We start from the raw sequence: 20,497 nt of genomic DNA on the forward strand, positions 1-20,497 counted from the left end.
TCTGATCTAATTTTGCACACGGCCATCGCATTATAATGAGCTGGACAGGTGTGTAATGTGTGCGTGGTGACGTGAAAGCGTATCTGCCATGCGAGACTAGGCGAGAGGCTCTCGTGAAATCGGAAGTGTCCGCCTTTTTAACTCCTCCCCCGGCTTCACTCGGCTACTCTCGTCTACTTTCGAGGCGAACCGAAATCCATCTCGAACACGCCTATTGTTACGTAACAGCTGTTCGAGTTCAGCGTCCGTCCTCCTGCTACGCTCATAGCGAGGGGGGCGTACTAGCGTAGGTCAGCGCAGCGGCCAATCAGAGCGCAAAACGGGAACCCGGAAACGCGGACGCGTTGCAAAAAGGCTACATGCACGTGGGACGCATACTGTACTGTACCCATTCTGCAATCGGTTAATAAAGTTTTCAATCAATCAATCAATCAAACGTCTCATAACTTCCTCTTGTGGGCGTGGCTGGTGGTGACAACCAGGTGACAACTTTTCTGAGCCAATAGGCGCTTTGCGCGACCATAGCAAGTTGTTTCCCATCATGGGTTTGCGTGGAGCAGCCGGGTGGCGTGAATACTTTACCCAAGGCAGTTGTCCTTCCGCGTTCGGTTTGTGCGCCCTGATTGGCCTCTCAGCGCCCAATAGTTCCTCGTATTGTTTTCGCCTCCGCCGTGCATCATATACTATCACTCAACTTCCTCGTATTGTTTTCGCCTCCGCCGTGCATCATACCAAAACTAACTATCACTCAGCTAACTATCGCCTAACTCGCTACCGCCGAAGAGTCTCACAATATACTAACTCAATAGCTAAGGGGATGCAGACCAGAGAAAGACTTTTGTCTTGTTTACATCAGGGTCCCCCATTTTCAATTCATCATAAGTAACATATATGACACACACGACATACATGGAGTGTAGTGTAGGACTACAACTCCCCTGATGTTAAGGTGTCACGTGTCTTGCTTATCATTGGTTACTGTTACGTGAACCAGAGGCGCCCCGGAGCGCTCTGTGTCAGAATAAGGTAGCAGCCAGAGGGACTGGCTGCTGTTTCACTGTTTACCTGTATGAATAACCAACTGTGAATAAAGCACAACTGAGCACTACCACGGTCTCTCTATTAAGATACTACAGTGGCGACGAGGATAAAGGAAAACACACGTTTGTGTCCACCTCGGAAATAGAGGTTGTAGGCTTGTAGCCGAAGAAAGAATAATAGTCAAGCTAGCTTCCACGTTTTTTTTTCTCTTGAAACTCGTGGCGGGGAAGTGCAAAAAGGAATGGCGCTGTACAGTCTAGAAACGGGACTGGTGTTTGATGAGACGATAGAGACATTTGAAGCCTATGAAGAGAGACTTCAGCAGTTTTTCATCGCAAACAACATAGCGGCAGGCCGGCAAAGGGCTGTGTTTCTCTCCGTGGTAAGAGCTAAAACGTTTACATTGCTCAAGGATTTGGTGGTGCCGGACAGGCCAGGCGACGTGGACTTGAAGGACTTGTTAACGGCAGTGAGAGCATATTTTTCACCGAAGAAGAATGTGCTAGCAGAGAGGTATACGTTCAGAAATCGCAAACAGCTCTCTGGTGAATCGCTCACGGAATATGTGGCGGCATTGAAAGGATTGGCTTCTTGGTGTGCGTTTGGAACATCAATGGAAGAGCAGCTTCGTGACCAGTTTATCTGCGGTATCACAAGTAACGATCTGCGCAGTAAGCTGCTGAATGCAGCTTGTGACGGGGTCCTAGCGTGGACCAAAACGCTGGAGATCACCAACAACTATGAATGCACCATGGTCAGCATGAAAAGGTTTGTGCCAGAGCCGCAGTTCAGAACCGACAGAGTGGAGATGACGGGAGGACAACGGGAAGGCGCTACGGGAGAACGGCGACCACCGGGAGCAGGAACAGAGCAGAGGAGCGGCAATGCGTCGGAATGTAACCGCTGCAACGGGAGAGGACGTTTGGCGGGAGATTGCCGCTACAAGGATTTCCAGTGTCGATTTTGCAAGACGACGGGGCATCTGGAGAGGGCTTGCAGGAAGAGGGGCCAATTCAACGGACAAGATCAGCGAGGGAGAGCAACGCGCGCGGCCCAGCACAGAGGCGGGCGAGGAGGAGGAGTCAACATGATCTCAGAGACTGAACATGAACAGGCAGAGTATGGGTCCGGTTCAGAGGAACAGACTCAAATGGGACTGTATACAGTCCGACCTAATATGGATTGTGAGTATGAGAGACCTGAGTATGAGGACCCTGATGGAAACAAGACAAACGTCTTTTTCAGGTCTGCATCCCCTTAACAATTGTGTCTATTGAGCCGTACTGTATTGTACCCATTCTGCAATCTGTTAAATAAAGTTTTCATTCATTCATTCATTCATTCACCATACAATGTGTTTGTGAAATGTAATGATCAGAAAATATGTATGGAGGTGGATACAGGTGCCGCGTTGTCAGTCATATCAGAGAGTATGTACCATGCCAAGTTAAAAAATGTAACATTACTTCCATGTATGACTAAGTTGAAAACGTACACAGAGGAGCCATTGGAGCTAATGGGGAAGATAATGGTCACAGTGGAGAGTGGGGAACAGAAGTTGCAGTTACCCTTAGTGGTAGCCAGGGGGCGGGGTCCTGCACTCATGGGTCGTAATTGGATAAGACCATTAAACCTAGACTGGTCTAAGGTCAACAGGATAGGGGATCCGGTGGAGTCCCTGTGTCAGACATATACGCAGGTATTTGGCAATGGTTTGGGTAAAGTGACAGGGGTTAAGGCTAAAATGTATGTGTCCCCACATGCAAAACCTAGGTTTTGCAAAGCCAGGTCTGTTCCTTATGCTTTGAGGGAAGCGGTAAACAAACAGCTAGATGACTTGGAGAAGCAAGGGGTTATTTCTCCAGTGCCACACAGTGAGTGGGCAGCGCCCATAGTGAATATACCAAAGAGAGACAACACGGTTATATGTGGGGACTACAAAGAAACAGTATATCTATTTCTGGATGTAGATCAGTATCCTCTTCCCAGAACACAAGACTTATTTGCCAAGTTGGCAGGAGGGAAACATTTTACAAAGCTAGATTTGACACAGGCATATCAGCAGATGGAATTAGAAGAGGAGAGCAAGAAATACTTAACAATCAACACACCAAAAGGGTTGTATACAGATACAATCGCTTGCCTTATGGGGTAGCCAGCGCTCCAGCCATATTTCAACGAACAATGGATCAAGTGCTGCAAGGGTTAGATGGAGTAGTCTGTTTTCTAGACGACATATTGGTGACAGGCAATGACACAGACAGTCATATGAAAAACCTAGAAAGGGTACTGCAGAGGTTGGATCAATATGGGCTGAGAGTAAACAAGGGAAAGTGTGCTTTCTTTCAGGACAGTGTGTGCTATTTGGGCCATCGCATAGATGCACAGGGGTTACACCCCCTTCAGGAGAAAACGGAGGCCATCGAAAAGGCCCCGGTGCCCAAAAACACCACAGAGTTGAGGGCGTTTCTGTCTTTGTTAACCTACTATGGGAAATTCATGCCTTCTTTATCTACTCAGATAAAACCTATGACAGAACTACTACAGAAAGGACAGGAATGGGTCTGGTCAAAGCAGCGTCAAGAGGCTTTTGAGAGAACCAAGAAGATGCTGACAGCAGCACCAGTGCTAGCGCATTTTGACCCCCAGTTACCAGTGATAATGGCCTGTGACGCTTCCCCATACGGGATAGGGGCGGTGATATCACACAAGCTACCAGATGGCAGTGAGCAGCCAATAGCATATGCCTCGCGGACCCTGTCCAAGGCAGAGGTAAATTATGCGCAAATAGAGAAGGAGGCCCTCAGTATCATTTTTGGAGTAAAAAAGTTCCATGAATATTTGTATGGTCGAAAATTTACCCTCTGTACAGCCACTGGTCAAGATCTTAGGACCTAAGACAGGTGTTCCCACATTAGCAGCAGCAAGACTGCAGAGATGGGCCCTAATTCTAGCAGCCATACCAGTACGATATTCAGTATAAGGCCGCCCTGACACATGGGAATGCGGATGCATTATCTAGGTTACCGATGCAGGCAGAGGCACAAGAGTGTAGCCCGGACTTCAGAGTCTCGTTCTTAGATGAGATCCCTATCTCTGCTAGAGAGATCGCAGAGCACACCAAGAGTGATGCAGTAATGAGAACAGTGAAAGATTTCACACAGAAAGGGTGGCCTAAGCATGTCACGGAGGAGGAACTAAAACCATACTGGGTGAGACGTACAGAACTGTCTGTAGAGAGTGATTGTGTGATGTGGGGTTTTAGAGTGGTCATTCCTCCCGTACTGAGGTCACAAATGTTAAAAGAGTTACATGACGATCACCTGGGTATAGTGAGAATGAAGACCAGAGCACGTAGCCATTTTTGGTGGCCAAACCTGGACAGAGACATTGAAAACCTGGTGGCCACATGTAACCCTTGTCAACTGACTAGAAACACACCACCGACGGCTCCGGTGCATGCATGGACTGGTGCAGTGAGACCGTGGCAGAGGGTCCACATGGATTTTGCAGACAAAGGCAAACAAGTTCATGGTGTTAACAGACAGTTTCTCTAAGTGGCCGGAAGTGTCATTGATGATGACAACGACAGCGGAGAAAACAGTGGAGGTTCTGAGGGGGTTCTTCGCAAACTATGGACTGCCAGAGGAACTGGTGTCAGACAATGGCCCCCCATTTCAGTCACGGACATTTCAGGACTTTCTCAGGAACAGGAGCACCCCCCATTGTGTGACGGGTAAAACACCGGCAGAACTGTTCTTGGGACGGAAACTGAGAACGAGACTGTCGCTGATACAGCCCAGCGGTGCAGAGACGGGACAACAGAGCACACAGCGGAGTCCGGAGGGACCGCAGAAGAGGGTCCGATCGTTTCAACCGCACCAGCGGGTTTTGGTGAAAAACTATGGGGGAGGGGAAGGACAAAAGTGGGTTCATGGGAGGATTGTGAGGCCATTAGGCCCGGTTACATACATGGTTGAGGTTCAGAACAAAGTATGTAAAAGACATGTGAATCAAATGGTGTCAACTAAGTTACCACAGCCTGAAACGGAAGAGCGAGTAATACTAGGGCCTGATGGTCCTCAGGTCAGGGGAAGTAGTAGACCAAAACGAAATGCAAAACCCCCAGACAGATTAGATCTGTAATCTCAGGAATCAGGGTAGGGGAGGAGTGTAGTGTAGTCACGTGTCTTGCTTATCATTGGTTACTGTTACGTGAACCAGAGGCGCCCCGGAGCGCTCTGTGTCAGAATAAGGTAGCAGCCAGAGGGACTGGCTGCTGTTTCACTGTTTACCTGTATGAATAACCAACTGTGAATAAAGCACAACTGAGCACTACCACGGTCTCTCTATTAAGATACTACAATACAGATAGACAGTACTGCTACATCTATACATTTATGACATACCAGATTTGCAAATACAGTACTGTTTGTGATACAAAAAGTGTCCAGAAAAAGAGTGTATATACATTTGACATAGAAACTGTACATTGGAGGAGGCTGGGTTGATGTGATGTCGATTGATATGAATAGCGTTACGTTAATAGAGAGATGAAAACAATACGTTATTTATATTGATGTGAGAGATGAAAACAATACGTTATTTATATTGATGTGATGTCGATTGATATGAATAGCGCGTTACGTTAATAGAGAGGCGAAAACAATACGACGTTAACTGAAAGCTGATGCACGGCGCTTGAGTGATAGTAGTATATTGAGCGAGTAGTTAGGCGATAGTAGGGCTAAGCGCGATTGGGCGCTGAGAGGCCAATCAGGGCGCGCAAACCGAACGCGGAAGGACAACTGCCTTGGGTAAAGTATTCACGCAGCCGGGTGAGAGCTCTGGGTGAGAGGTACTGTGGAGCCTTGCTCTGAAGGCTGTGCGTGGCTCGCTCCCGCGAGAGTTCCGCGCCTCGTCTCGTCAGATTTTCAGAGCAAGTCGGACAACATTCTAACCGTCATGCAACGCGCTTGGCGAGGCCGTTTTCACACTTTGCTTAGAAATGATCGTACGCACGGGTTACGCACATATCTGTGTGTAGTACGCACCATTGATAAATGAGGGCTCTGGCATGTTTGTGTTTCTTTTTTCTTTTATGGGTTGATTTGTCTTTTTATTTTCCTATGTTTCTTTTTTTTACTGATACTGTATTGTCCTGTTAAAATAATTTAAAAAAAGTTTTTGAATTACTACTGAATGCACAACATTTTCTGTATCCATGTTGGTGCTTTTATTTAGTTGGTAATCTAAACGGTTAGTGTTTTACTCCAGTCCAGCAGGCGGCGAGAGCGGCTCTTTCGACACACAGACCCACAGACCAGCACGTGGCCAGAGACCATCTTTGACTTGGCTCTCGTTGATTCGACAGCAAAGAGGCTGGACGAGTTCAAGCAAAGGAACCGTGTACAGGAGGTGGCGGTATGCGCCTTTCTGTTGTGGCGACTCGACATTAAAGAAGAAGAAGATCGAGTTAGGCAGCAATACGCCGGAAGGTGTTCTATATATATCTATGGTCTAGACTGCCGGAAATTACAAGAAGAAAGAAGAAGAAAGGAACCGTGTGGCTAAACTACAGTCAACAATCATTCATGTCAATACGGCGTCGGTGTGATATATACATGAACTGATCATGTCTAAAACTCGGCTCACGTTATTGAGGACACTTGTCACAGAGCGACTATCCGCGGCTGTAGAGCTCATTTTAACTTCTGCAGAAAGAACCACGTTAGGATTCAACAGGGACGTTTCCCCCAAGGAGCACAAACTGCAGACTGCTGTCGAACGGAGACCGCTGAACATGCTGCAGTCTGGCGGAACAGGTGAGTCATTTACATGTATTTTAGTTTTATTACACTTCTTTTGTAGATATTACAGCCTGTGAATCGGGAGTGTGATGCCAAACAACCCAGCCAGGGCCATACATTACCTACAATTACAGTTTGTTAGCAACGTAGCTCATCTTTTGCTCGACATTACATTAGATTAAAATGTATTGTCACCATACAGCACAAGTACAGTAGCTACAACGAATCTAACCAGAGTGCAAATGTAATGGTAATATAATAATACAATATAATAAAAACACAAGATACTTGTGCCCCTGTAAATATCCTAACCCAACCCCCTCCAATGTACAGTAATTTACCTAGTATGGTTTTGTCAATAGTTCAATGTACAATTGTGTTTGTTTGTACAGTGTCTCCTCCCCCCCCCCCCTCAATGTACAGTGTTACTTGTTTATACAGTGTGCCCCCCGCCCCCCCCCCCCCGCCTAACCCCCCCCCCAACCACCTCCAATGTAAATTACCCAGTATGGTTGTCAATATCCCAATGTACCCAACCCCCCCCACCCAACCTCCTCCAATGTACAGTTTCTACGTCAAATGTATATACTCCCGTTTCTTGACTCCTTCTGTATCACAAACAGTACTGTATTTGCAAATCTGGTATGTCATAAATGTATAGATGTAGCAGTACTGACTATCTGTATGTCATGTATGTCATATATGTCTATATGAATTGAAAATGGGGGACCCTGATGGAAACAAGACAAACGTCTTTCTCAGGTCTGCATCCCCTTAACAATTGTATGTATTGAGCCGTACTGTATTGTACCCATTCTGCAATCTGTTAAATAAAGTTTTCATTCATTCATTCATTCATGCCTTAACACTTTCACTGCCCAAGGTTAATTCCTTATTATGGGGTGGCCAACCAGTCAGAGACTAAGAGCCACAAAAATTACTGTGGTACCACAAAGAGCCACACCATATACCAGCGTTTCTAAACTTTTTTTCCAGTCACGGCACCCTTCATAGACGACAGAGACGACAGAGTACAGCAACTTGCAATGGGCCTGGTCTACAAGATACACTATACGACCGGGGTACCCATGTACATGTCAAAATACTTCCCAAAGGTCAGTGAATACCACAACCACTACACCAGAGGAAGCTCAACAAATCATGTTAAACCCAGATTCGGCTCAAACAAGGGACTAAACACGTTTCGCAATTATGCCACAACAATGTGGAACGCCCTACCCAAAGCTGTAAAGGAATGTGAATCCCTACCCACATTCAAAACCGCTCTTAAAGAGCACCTACGGGAGGCTGCAATTCGAAACTGGCCACCGTAAATGCCCAAAACCCCCACCACCTCCTAATAGACAGTCTCCTCCCCACCGCATGTATATATTCCCTCCCCGCCGTATGTATATTTCTCTCCCACCCACCCACCCCCTCCTAATGTACAGTCCCCTCCCCATCATATGTATATACTCTGTCAGGATCTAGGGCTAACAGTACTGTATATTTGAATACCGTTTATGTCACAAATGTATCAGTACTAAATACCTGTATGTCCCTATGCCATAAATGTCATGTATGTTGTGTATGTCATAAATGTCTATATGAATTGAAAATGGGGGACCCTGATGGAAACAAGACAAACGTCTTTCTCAGGTCTGCATCCCCTTAACAATTGTATAGCCGTACTGTATTGTACCCATTCTGCAATCTGTTAAATAAAGTTTTCATTCATTCATTCATTCATTCATTCATTCATTCATTCATTCATTCATTCATTCATTCATTCATTCATGTGTTTATAGGTCTCACCCTCTGGCCTCTGAAGTTGCTAATGTCTTTTTTATTTGGGCCTCACAGGGTTAAAAGTACCCTGTGAGACCCACGGTTGCAAAATTTATAAAAAATTTAAAGAATAATGTTTATAGGGCGGTCAGGTGGCGTAGCGGAGATTGCGCTCGTCACCAATGCAGGAGATGCTGGGTTCGAGCCCAGCTCTCGGCGTTGCTACCAGCTTGGCTGGTCGTTCATACTAATACAATTGGCAGTATTAGGGGGTGGGAAGCTGGTGGGTGGGAATCTGGCGTTGTGGACAGCGACGCCTACAGGTCAGGTCTCGGCGCTTGCTCAGCGGGGGCAGGTCTTGGTGGAGATAGCGTGCCCTCCCACGCGTTACACTTCACCAATGAGAGTCCTCGCTGCCAAGTGAAAAGACGTCACTGGCAGTCGCCACACGTATCGGAGGAAGCGTGCGGTCGGCTTCGGGACGCCCTTGTACCGACTCGTAGGAGAACATGCATACAGCAGCCAGGTAGGGGAGGGGGGGAATTGGCACGGCGACTAAATTGGGACGGGGAGAAAAACAGAAAATTGGAGAAAGAGAAATAAAAAAAAAATTATGTTTATTTAAAGGGGAACTATCTTATAAATGGCTTTTTTCAGTGTTTAGCATTGTTTCCTAGCTATGTGGACTTATATTAATATGATCTATGTCTCTAATTCTCATATTGGCGCATTCGTCCAATTCTCCTCTCACAATATTCACCCTCACTGAACTGAGTCATCTGAAAATGTGCTGATTTGTGATGTCAGAGAGACTCAGCTGCATGAGACTCCACACACTCCACACACAGTTCCGAACACAGTGGTTTAGGAGCCCAGGCTCAAAACGGCTTAAGATCTTGAGGTAGAAAAATGCTGTTTTTGAGGACTTGATTAGAAATACAAAACAATGAATTAAAAAAAAATTTAAAATTACAGAGGTGTTCCATAAACTCACAGGAATTGTGTAAAAGTGCCCAAATAGTGAAAGAAATAGTAAAATAGTTCCCCTTTAAAAAATGTTAAGCACATGTAGGCCTATAGTCAATTGGTCCTGTTGTTCAGCCTCACAATGCTATTTGATAGTAAATGTGTTTATATGTCCCACCCTCTGGCCTCTGAAGTTGCTAATGTCTTTTTAATTTGGGCCTCACAGGGTTAACCTCTTAAGCCCGAGATATACAGTAAAAGTGTATATTTTCAGCATTATGTTTGTTTACCAATTATTTTAATTGTTATTAGTGAAATATAAGATTATAGAAATCTCAGGGCATTGAGTCGGAAACCGGCGCATATTGACAGAAGGAAGTGGCACAGCCAAAAGTGAGTGTAGTCTTTTGAAGGAAGAGACTCGGGGCTTTCGAATTTAGAAAAACTACCCTACCCAGCTCACACCAGCCCCTGTCAATCATCTGACTTCTGGATAGGGGTGGACGGTATGGTCTAAAATTTATATCACGGTATAATTTGAAGCATAGACGGTAACGGTATATATCACGGTATCAGTGTTTCCGTTAGAATAATTTTGTTTGCCTGATAGGCAGGCTATATAAAGAATGACATCCTCAAGGCATGTAGATTTATAATATTTTAACTTAAAACTAGGCTACTTTTGCGTATACAGTCATATTCCAAATAAAATAAGTCCCGAGTCGAGACTCCGTGCTGCTCCCAACGAATCCCAATAGTATGCAACTGCAGAGCCGCAGAGCAGGGGCGCTTTCAGGTCCGGTCACAGGCCCGCTCGCGTGTATACTTTCCGCAACGGAGTTCGGTTTCCGGGTTCCTCTGATTGGCCGCGACCCCCACGTGACCCGCCCCCCTATCCACCGCTGCCGCGCGCGGCAGAGCGAGCGGCCATGGACTTGACTTTCGCTTTCAATTTGACGCTCGCTTCCTGAGACTTACGCTTTGCTCGCTGCTGTTTAACACTTTGATTGCCTAAGGCTAAATTCATGATATACCATAGGTTGCCGGCTCTATTTGTCTATGGAGAAATTCCCCTTCTTTGCAGGGCTATAACTTTTTAAATTCTATTGCTAAATTGCCATTATTAGGGCCCATTCAATGTCCTATATGTATTGTTCAGGGTGAAGCAACGTTAAACTTTTTCATTCACATATTCATACTAAAATATGATCTAAAGTATAAGTATGTTTTCATCTCTTTCTGCAGCTTTCTCCAGAACGTGATTTATAGCCCCAAATGCATTATATTGATGATCAAATACAGTTTGATAGCAATCGGCGCGATATAAAAAAATCCAACTGGACGGACTTCTGGAAGTTACAACACGTAATCTGATGTTGACCGGATGGCCGAGGGGGCGTTTATAATTCCGTGGGCAGCGTTATACCATTCATCTAATGTGGGTCAAATGTTCATCGGATCAGTTAGTATAGGAGACATTGAAAAATAACGCTGAATCTTACCGTATCTTCCTCGCGCCGTTGGGCGATGAGCGTGGAACAGACATTTTCCTATTATGGGATATAGAAATATCCGGTCCATTTCCAGGTTGTATAGTAATATATACGTCCAAATCATGTTGTTTTTTCGAGTTATTTGCAGCGATCGATGTTCACTGTGTGAAGACTGAGTCTCTCTAACACTAGCGAGTGCCCGGACCCCATATGGAGTGAGTCCTACCGGGTTAAAGGTAACATCCGTTTTTTCGATCTGCCGATCGGCCACCAGATGGCGGTCTTGAACCGCTAGAGGATTGAGAGGAGATCACACTTGTGTCTCAGGGCCCCCGGAAAGGAAATATGATTCCGATCACAGATTTTTGAAATATTGATATCAAAGACGAGTTACGGCGTCTTCGGCAACTTGAGCATGGCGGGGAAGGACGCCTAAAAGCGTCTTCCGGCAGTTAAAGTGTTAATAATATTGTCGCTTTTCACATCGCATGCTCTTGTGCAGTCATCTAGTTAAAGACAGTAGAGGTTGGCGTCAGTGTAAGTTAGTCTTGTGTTCATTCATAGTTAAAGACAGTAGAGGTTGGCGTCAGTGTAAGTTAGTGTTGTGTTCATTCATAGTTAAAGACAGTAGAGGTTAGCGTCACGGTCAGTGTAAGTTAGTGTTGTGTTCATTCATAGTTAAAGACAGTAGAGGTTGAGTATGTTTTTTTTTTTAACAAATGTTTTTTATTTTCCCTTTTTTTTACATGAAACAAGATAAACAATACAGTAACAGTAATAATCAACGATGAATCACAGGACAATAACAGAAATAATAATAACAATAATGACAGTCCAGTAATTAAATCAGAATGAAACAAACAACACACTGCAGCACCCACTCTCCACACTTTAGATCTCCTAAACACACTTTATATTTATTGGTAAAGGATTTGCACTACAACTCGTACACCTTACTGTAAATTGTACCTAAATTGTACCTCATCCCATTTCTGCTTTGCACTATATAGTATTGTATATTAGTACATTGCATAGTATATTGTATATTGTATGGTAACTCAGTTACTTCTATTCTGCATCGAACATTGTACATAATGTCTATACTGAACACTGTGACCTCTATTTTTACTTCTATTTTACATGCTATACTATTTTATTTCATACTTATCTTGTCTAGCACAGTCTCTGGAGCGTAATAGTAAGAAGCATTTTGTATAAAAGTATTCTGTACTTCTGTATGACAACAATGTATGCCTTTCAAATGTTAAATGATTAAATGATACACACTGAAATCTACGCTCTCTCATCCTGCTTTCCACAACTCTTATACTTCCTGAGTAACGCGCCCAACACTGCTTAATGGTTGTTTAAATATTTTACATGTTTTGATGTGGTGCATAAGCAGCATATTAAGATGACTGCGTTTCTTGAACAGCTGATAACTGCATAAGCAGCACATTAAGATAAGTTACCAACAGCGCGTTTCTTGACAGCAGAGTGGCGCGTTTCGCGACTCAGGAAGCGAGCACTCTGCTCTGCAACACAGCGGCGAGCGGCAGTGATAAGGGGGGCGGGTCACGTGGGGGTCGCGGCCAATCAGAGGAACCCGGAAACCGAACTCCGTTGCGGAAAGTATACACGCGGCCCGCTCAACAGCGCCCCCCCACCCAACGGCTGAATTGCCAATGGCTGAATTGGAGTATTGCACTGTGCAGGCACAGCGACCCCGCTCTGCGGCTCTGCAGCTGCATGCTTCTCGCAAAATCCAGCATCCAGCTCCCGCTGCCCAGCCGTAGTTATCAGAACACTACACACATATCATAATGTTCACGGCAAACTGTAGTTGATCACCAGGTATGTTTTATTAACGTAGAATAATTCATATAAGAAAAACGATAGGGAAATCTCTTACCTTTCTCCACTGGTTAAAAATGCCAGGAACTGAAATTGAAACTTGCTGTGCGCCGTAGTGATATTGTGTTTATTATGAAATGACAATTGTGTGTTGACACGCCCACTGCGCGAAGCCTCCTAAATAACTTTTTCCAGTTTGCACATATCTATTATCTATGACTAATTCTATCTATTTTTAGGGGAAAATGCGAGTGAAATAGTCGCGCTGTGGTTACATGACGTCATGCTATTTTACAGCTGCTCTACCGGTTACAAGGTATAGTCAAAATCCATACCGTAGAGCAAATTCATACCGTTTATACCGTATGTGTTTATACCGTCCACCCCTACTTCTGGATTAACTTTTTTATTTCTCTTATTTTTTGGGATTATCTCCCACAAACCTGAACGTTATTGCCATAAAACAGAACACAGTTAGTTTCTCTACCTTTCTGTGAACGTCTTGCAAAAAACGGTGTTGCAATACGATGAAAAATGGTGGAGAAATTTACATTATAAAAAAGATGGCAGAATTCTACAAAACCTTCTGTTTAATAATCTTCCCTTTATTCATTTGCTTAGATTTTTCAGGTCTGGTAAATTTTAGCATGGTGTTATTCACAGTCAAAGATAAAAAAAAATTAAATAGAATTGATATTCTCCTTTGGTTCATTACAATTTACTCAAGCCTAGTAACAGACACACTATTTCTGACACTGATCCATATATGTCCCTAGATTCAGATCCCAAGAACATGCAAATGGACCATTTAAATTTTTTTTGTAAATGTTTATTCTACGTCCTTATGTGTGAGTGACATAAAAAAAAAAGTTCCTTTTTTTTCTTTTTTTTATGGATGGAAGAGCCGCACATTGACGGGCAAAGAGCTGCATGCGGCTCGCGAGCCGCGGGTTGGCCACCCCTTGAATGCCCAAATCTGCTCCAATGTTAACTTAATATCGCCTAATCTATGTTTTAAATTATGGCTACTTATGTGTCTACTGTCTAATCTGCCCGTCGCTTATCAAAGACTCATTTTCCAGTCAACATTGTCAAGGCAGATTAAAAAAACATCGCTTCATTTCCGTTTGATAGCATTTTGAAAATCACTTGTTTTCGCGGAAAAAACTACCCATTCTATGATAATCGCCTTTTACTGGAATATTCCAGAACGTTGTCATTTGTCGGCCTATTTATGAATCGTTTTCAAATAAACGCTAGATGATCAATAGTATATGTGTACGCACGCACGCTCGTGGCGCGAGCTGATAATCGCTGCTCTCATTTCCTGATGGTTTTTACAGTGAAACAGCAATATCACATATAGTGGAAACGCTTATATCTCCGTGAAAACTAGTCTGATTATCCTAAGACTGATAAACATAGATTCCTTACCTGACATCAGATGGTATCCAAATGGTATATTCCAATTCCTGGTGATCACCATTCGAAAAACTCGATAAGTGTATTGATCCAACGTGTATACAGTATAACACATGATTCCGCGCGGCTCAAGATATCCATTGATATGCACGATCAATTCCGTGATGGTGAAGATGATGACAACATATAGGCCTGTTTTACCCTCTATCTTGCTTTTCTCTCTTGTGAACTTGTCATTTCAATATTTTCTAATAGAACAGCAGCTACAGCGGGATGAGTCCCGTGCCACGGGCAACTAAAGGAAGTAGGGATGCCCCGATCACGTTTTTTGCCACCGATACCGATCACCAATCGTCGTGAGCCATATCGGCTGATACCGATCCGATACCGATCGTTTTTGATTAAAAAGAAATTAAAACTTATTTTATATAAAATTTTTTTTTAATTTTTTTTATATAAAATATATATATTATATAATTAGACTTGTACTTGTATTATCTGCGAGACATCGCCACCACGCAACAAGCTCCACTGTCTGTGTGTACTCTAGTAGCCTCCAGCTACGGCCAGGATTCTCCGGAGCTGCACCTGGACCTATACTCGAGTAGCCTCGAGCAGAGCTACGGCCAGGATTCTCCGGCGCTGCACCTGGACCCTATTGGCATAACGTTACTTAACTGTGCTCAGCAAGCCCTCAGCTCGAATACGCATCGAATCAGTGTTATAAGACATTGATATCAGGAGCTATCTGTAGCTACTGCTAGCCGGATATATAACGTTAATAATACAACGCCTCAGTGAATTATTTAGTTCAATGGGACATTTCGTTTTGAACGGTGAACTAACTTGCGCTAACGTGAGCTAACAGGTAGCATACACGTCTCTACTAGACTTTGTGGAGCGTTTGTTGATGTCAGGAGCTATCGGTAGCTGGCCGACTAGATGTTATAAGACATTGATAAGACATTGATATAAGACATTGATATCAGGAGCTATCTGTAGCTACTGCTAGCCAGCTAGATGACGTTAAGACAACTATTTAGTTCAATCGGACATTTCGTTTTGAACGGTGAACTAACGTCAGCTAACGCAAGCTAACGGAGATATCAACATGGACCACTAGACTTCTGGGGCATTTGTTGATATCCGGAGCTATCAGTAGCTAGCCGGCTAAATACCGTTAGACAATGCCTACTAAAAGTGAATAGTTGACTGGGTAATTTTGTTTAAACAGTAACGATAGCTAGGTAGCTAACGTTAGCTCAGGTCGAATGCACTATCTACTATCTAGACTCAGCAGAGGAGGTCCGCCTCCTCTGTGTTTACAAACTCTACACGGGTACGGGCGGGGCTAGGGAGGAGGAGCAGTTTGCAGGTCCTGTGCGTCTGAGACAAACGAGTGAGATATCCACTTGATCAGTTTCCGCGATCGGCGAATATGACTAATTATCGGAATTCCCCGATCGCATATTTATACTGATTATCGGCCGATAACGATCGGTGGCCGATCGATCGGGGCATCCCTAAAAGGAAGCATTAGACCGTATACCTCTCATCGGTAAAATAACAATTCTGTGATGTTGAACAACCAATGAACATAAATCGTGAGCCGTGACGTAAGGGTCCTTGTTGCGTGTAGTCTTTTACCAGCAAGATCAGAGGGTAAAACAGGCCTATATGTTGTCATCATCTTCACCATCACGGAATTGATCGTGCATAATGGATATCTTTTGGATATGAATCTTGCCAGCGGAGTTAAACTGACTTGTGTTTCGTTTTTAAAGATCCACGGATTTAGCATTGAAGTAATAACTTTCATATATTTTCTTGATAGCACATGCTCACATAATCGTATTGCCTAATTTCAGAATAGCCACCGTCCGCAAGCCAGAAACGCTTCGAGGAAGCTCAAAACGGGCAACAGCATTACACACAACACCACTAAGAGAGAGAGAAAACACTGCTTTAAGGAAAACAGCTTCTCCCGGACTTTCGACAGGATTTTAAAGCAAAGGCTACGTGTCTTTTTGTTCTTCACCGACAAGATACAGCATTTGTTTTCTTGAAAAGTATAGATGTATTACTACGCTAACATATAATCACGCTGCTGTTATACAGCAACTTGGACAGTAGTTGAATGAGAACCTGCGAGGCGGCAGCTACGCGATTGGCGCAGAGATAAACGTCACTGGCCAATCAGATCGCGGAACCCGCATGCGGAACTGCAAGTGTGTTGGTAAAAGACTACACGCGTCCCAGACCCACCCCCTCCATGCTCGCTCACATGTCGAACCTATGTTATCATTATGTAAAAAATAAAACAATTCCTGATACCAATGTCACACATGAAACGGCAACAACCGAGAAGAAAAGGAATACTCTTAGTCTTAGCCTTAGTTTACTTTGGCCCCCGGCTGACATTATTTCTCCTCAACCAAATCCACTGACTGCCTTTCAATGCTTCTTCTGACATCTCAGAATCCCCAACTCTCCCAATAATGATAAAGTTGATCATGCTATAAATCCTCTGCATCCTACTTCCACCTGACAAACCCTATATATACGCAGTTATACACAGCATTATTGTATGCTATCATACAGAGTTATATGGTTTAGGCTATATGCAGGTGTATAAGTAGGTATATAGAAAGTATAGATTAGGATTAGGCTAGATGGAGCCAAAGAGGTTAGATAGAGGAAGCCGTTTGAACATTTATTAGCTAGACTGGATATTTATATTATTTATCTGCAGCGTCATTTTACCAAAATCTTTGCCAAAAGCTCCAAATCAAGATATCTGTAAATAATATTTTTACTAGTCAAAGTTCCAATTCAAGATATCTGTACAAATTTCTCAGATATCTACAATTGATTTATGACCAGTTGTAATTCCAGTTTCAGATATTTACAATTTCTGACTAGTCATAATTCCAGTTAAATATCTTTAACAGAGAGACCTTGCACGGGATATTTGTGTAGGCTAGTTATTCTCTTCCAGTATGGCTGCCTGTAACCAGTGGTAACCACATAGAAAGAAAATGCCTCATTTCTGTGCAGTGGTAGAGCAGGTAAAACACTCAAAAAGCATGATATTACTGTAATACTGTGACCGGTTTACAAGATCCAGTAATAAGACACCCATTTATTTTTTTAATATATATAATAATGTCTCATAAATAAACACATAGCAACCTATGTTTTCCACATAGAAACCGTTGTCTCTTGCACAAAATAATGGTTATGTTACAGGCAGCCATCCTGGAAGAAAGAGACATACATAAACATTCAGTGCAATGCCTCTATTCAAGATATGTACATCAGAGGTTGGAATATAGGAAGAGGGAAGGCAAGCGGGACAATCAATAGGCGGGAAAATCAAACGCGAAAACGCATGTTATGTTGACTTGTGCAATAGGTTTCAACTCCTTAACACTTTCAGTGCCAGCAGAGGGCGCACGATTTAGTGCTTGAATGCCCATCATCCACTTCAATGTTAGTGTTAATAACGCCTAATCTATGTTTTAAATTATGGCTATGTGTCTAATCTGCCCGTCGCTTATCAATGACTCATTTTCCAGTCAACATTGTCGAAGCGGATTGTTTTTTTTTCGGTTCATTTCCGTTTTATAGCATTTTGAAAAGCCCTCGTTTTCAAGGAAAATAAAAAGATTCCATAATAAACGCCCTGTACTGGAATATTCTAGAATACACAAACGTTTAATGTCGGCCTATTTATGAATCATTTTCAAATAAACACTAGATTATCGATAGTATATGTGTACGTATGCACGCTATATAGGCGATCTGAAAAATCGATTCTCTGATTTCCTCAAAGCCACACACACACATAGGGCGAACGCTGAGAGCTCAGCGAATACAACTCTGATTATCCCAAGACTTGTAAAATAGATTCCTTACCTCAGATCAGATGTTCTCCAAAAAGATCATTCCAATTCCTGATCGCCATTCCAAAAATCGATCGCTTTTATTGATCCAACGCTGGGTAGTGGAAACACATATTCCACGCTGTTCTGAGGGACCAGAATGACTGCAATCGGCTCGGGTTACATGCGTGAGAAGTAAAATGTGGATTCCGGATTTTTCTTTTCTCATCCATTTTCATTGAGTCCATTCCAAAAGGGTGCATTACCATCTGGGAGACGATAGGGGGCGCTTTTTTCACATCTGAGCTCCTGATGGGGCTGGTTTCCCAACGAGAGACTCAGTTGATGAAATATGAATTCAGATCGCTAATAAAAAAATAACACGCTAATTGTCGTGGTGGGCATTCAGGGGGCAGGCTGATAACACGTGTTATGTCGTGGTGGGCACTGAAAGAGTTAAATATCAGGAATGTCAATTTCAATATTGTAAACTAGCCAAATCGTTAGCCTAGCCCTAGTTTACCCTTGTTGTCTACCCTAGTCTACCCGAGTGCCGCCGGCGATCAGATGTGGAAAAAAGCGCCCCTATCGTCTCCCAGATGACATAAGGGATTTTGGAATGGACTCAATGAAAATGGATGGGGAAAAAAATCCTGTACTCCACATTTTCCAGTCCACTGATGCAGCCGGGGTTATCAGAGTTCATTCTGGAGCCTCTGAGCCCTGCGGAATCATGTGTTCTACTGTATCACGTTGGATCTATACACTTATCGATTTTTTCGAATGGTGATCAGGAATTGGAATATACCAGTTGGATACCATCTGATGTCGGGTAAGGAATCTATGTTATCAGTGTTAGGATAATCAGACTCATTTTGATGAAGATATAAGCTGTTTTGTGAAATGGGCTCTATCGGTTTCACTGTAAAAATCCAAGAGGAAATGAACACGGCGATTATCCGTGCGCGGCTCGAAGGGGGCGTGCGCGTATGTATAATATTGATCATCTAGCGTTTATTTGAAAACGATTCATAAATAGGCCGACAAATATCAACGTTCTGGAATATTCCAGTAAAAGACGATTATCATAGAATGGCCCAGAATGGGGGCGGTTAGGTGGCGTAGCGGAGATTGCGTTCGTCACCAACCCGCGAATCCAGCTCACAGCTCCGGGGTTGTCACCAGCTTGGCTGGCCGTTCACACTAATACAATTGGCTGTATTAGAGGGTGGGAGAAGCTGGCGGGGTGGGTCCGGGTCGTTGTAAACAGCGACTCCTACAGTTCGGTCGGGGCGCCTGCTAAGCGCAGATAGGACCTGAGTGGGATAGTGTGATCCTTCCACACGCTACGCCCTCTCAGGGAGGATCCGCGCTGCCAGGTGAAAAGAAGCGGTTGATTGGCTGGACGTGTGTCGGAGGAAGCACGTGATAGCCTCCACTCTCCCAGATGATCTGACTGTGGGGGGTAAGTGCGCAGCGACCAGGAAGGGGATTGGGAATTGGCATACGACTAACATTGGGATGGGAGAAAATCGGAGGAAAATGGAGGGGGAAAAAGATCAACAATAAATAAAAAAGAATTGCCCAGAATGGACTGTTTTTTACCTCAAAACGGGTGCTTTTCAAAATGCTCTCAAACGGAAATGAAGCGATAAAAAACCAATCTGCCTTGACAGCACTGACTGGAAAAGGATTCTTTGATAAGTGACGGGCAGATTAGACACAGCCATAATTTAAAACATAGATTAGGCGATATTAACGATAACATTGGCGCCGATGATGGCATTCAAGCGCTAACTCTGGCGCCACCTCGTGGCACTGAAAGTGTTAAGACTAACCTTAAAGCGAGTTACCCCCTGGTCTGGTCTGGTCACCCCCTTATTCAGTTGAATTGATGCATAATAAAAAGTCATATCTAAATTATGTTATTGATGATCCTTTGGGCACAGTTGTCCCGTCCATATGATTTAATGATGAACTGTTAACAATGTAGTAGGGCTGGGCGATAAAACGACAACGATAATTATCGCGATATAATTTAATAATCTATCTATCGATAATTAAAAGAAATGTCAATAAAAAAATATATATATATAATTTTTTTTTTTTATCTGCTTTTTCCTCCCATTTTCTATTTTTCTCCCATCCCAATTTCGTATCGTCCAATTCTACCCTCCCCTGTCTCGAATGCTGTTTGGCCATGCCTCCCACAAGCCGGCTGTAATGTGGATGAAGCCAT

The 20,497-nt window shown here is 43.6% G+C and overlaps 1 protein-coding gene across 1 annotated transcript in view; it reads left to right on the top strand.

Moving 5' to 3' along the window:
• Positions 1-1,654: 1,654 nt before the first annotated feature.
• Positions 1,655-20,497, top strand: part of LOC311242057 (inactive all-trans-retinol 13,14-reductase) — a gene marked incomplete at both ends in the record, with an annotated part of 113,154 nt that continues 94,311 nt past the window's right edge. The window contains one exon of the mRNA XM_084331010.1: positions 1,655-2,225. Within this exon, the coding sequence (XP_084187136.1) occupies positions 1,655-2,225 (571 nt within the window). The remainder of the gene's footprint in view (positions 2,226-20,497) is intronic.

Source organism: Notolepis coatsorum, assembly GCF_963971535.1.
Source record: "Notolepis coatsorum genome assembly, chromosome: 15".
NCBI classification, from domain to species: domain Eukaryota; kingdom Metazoa; phylum Chordata; class Actinopteri; order Aulopiformes; family Paralepididae; genus Notolepis; species Notolepis coatsorum.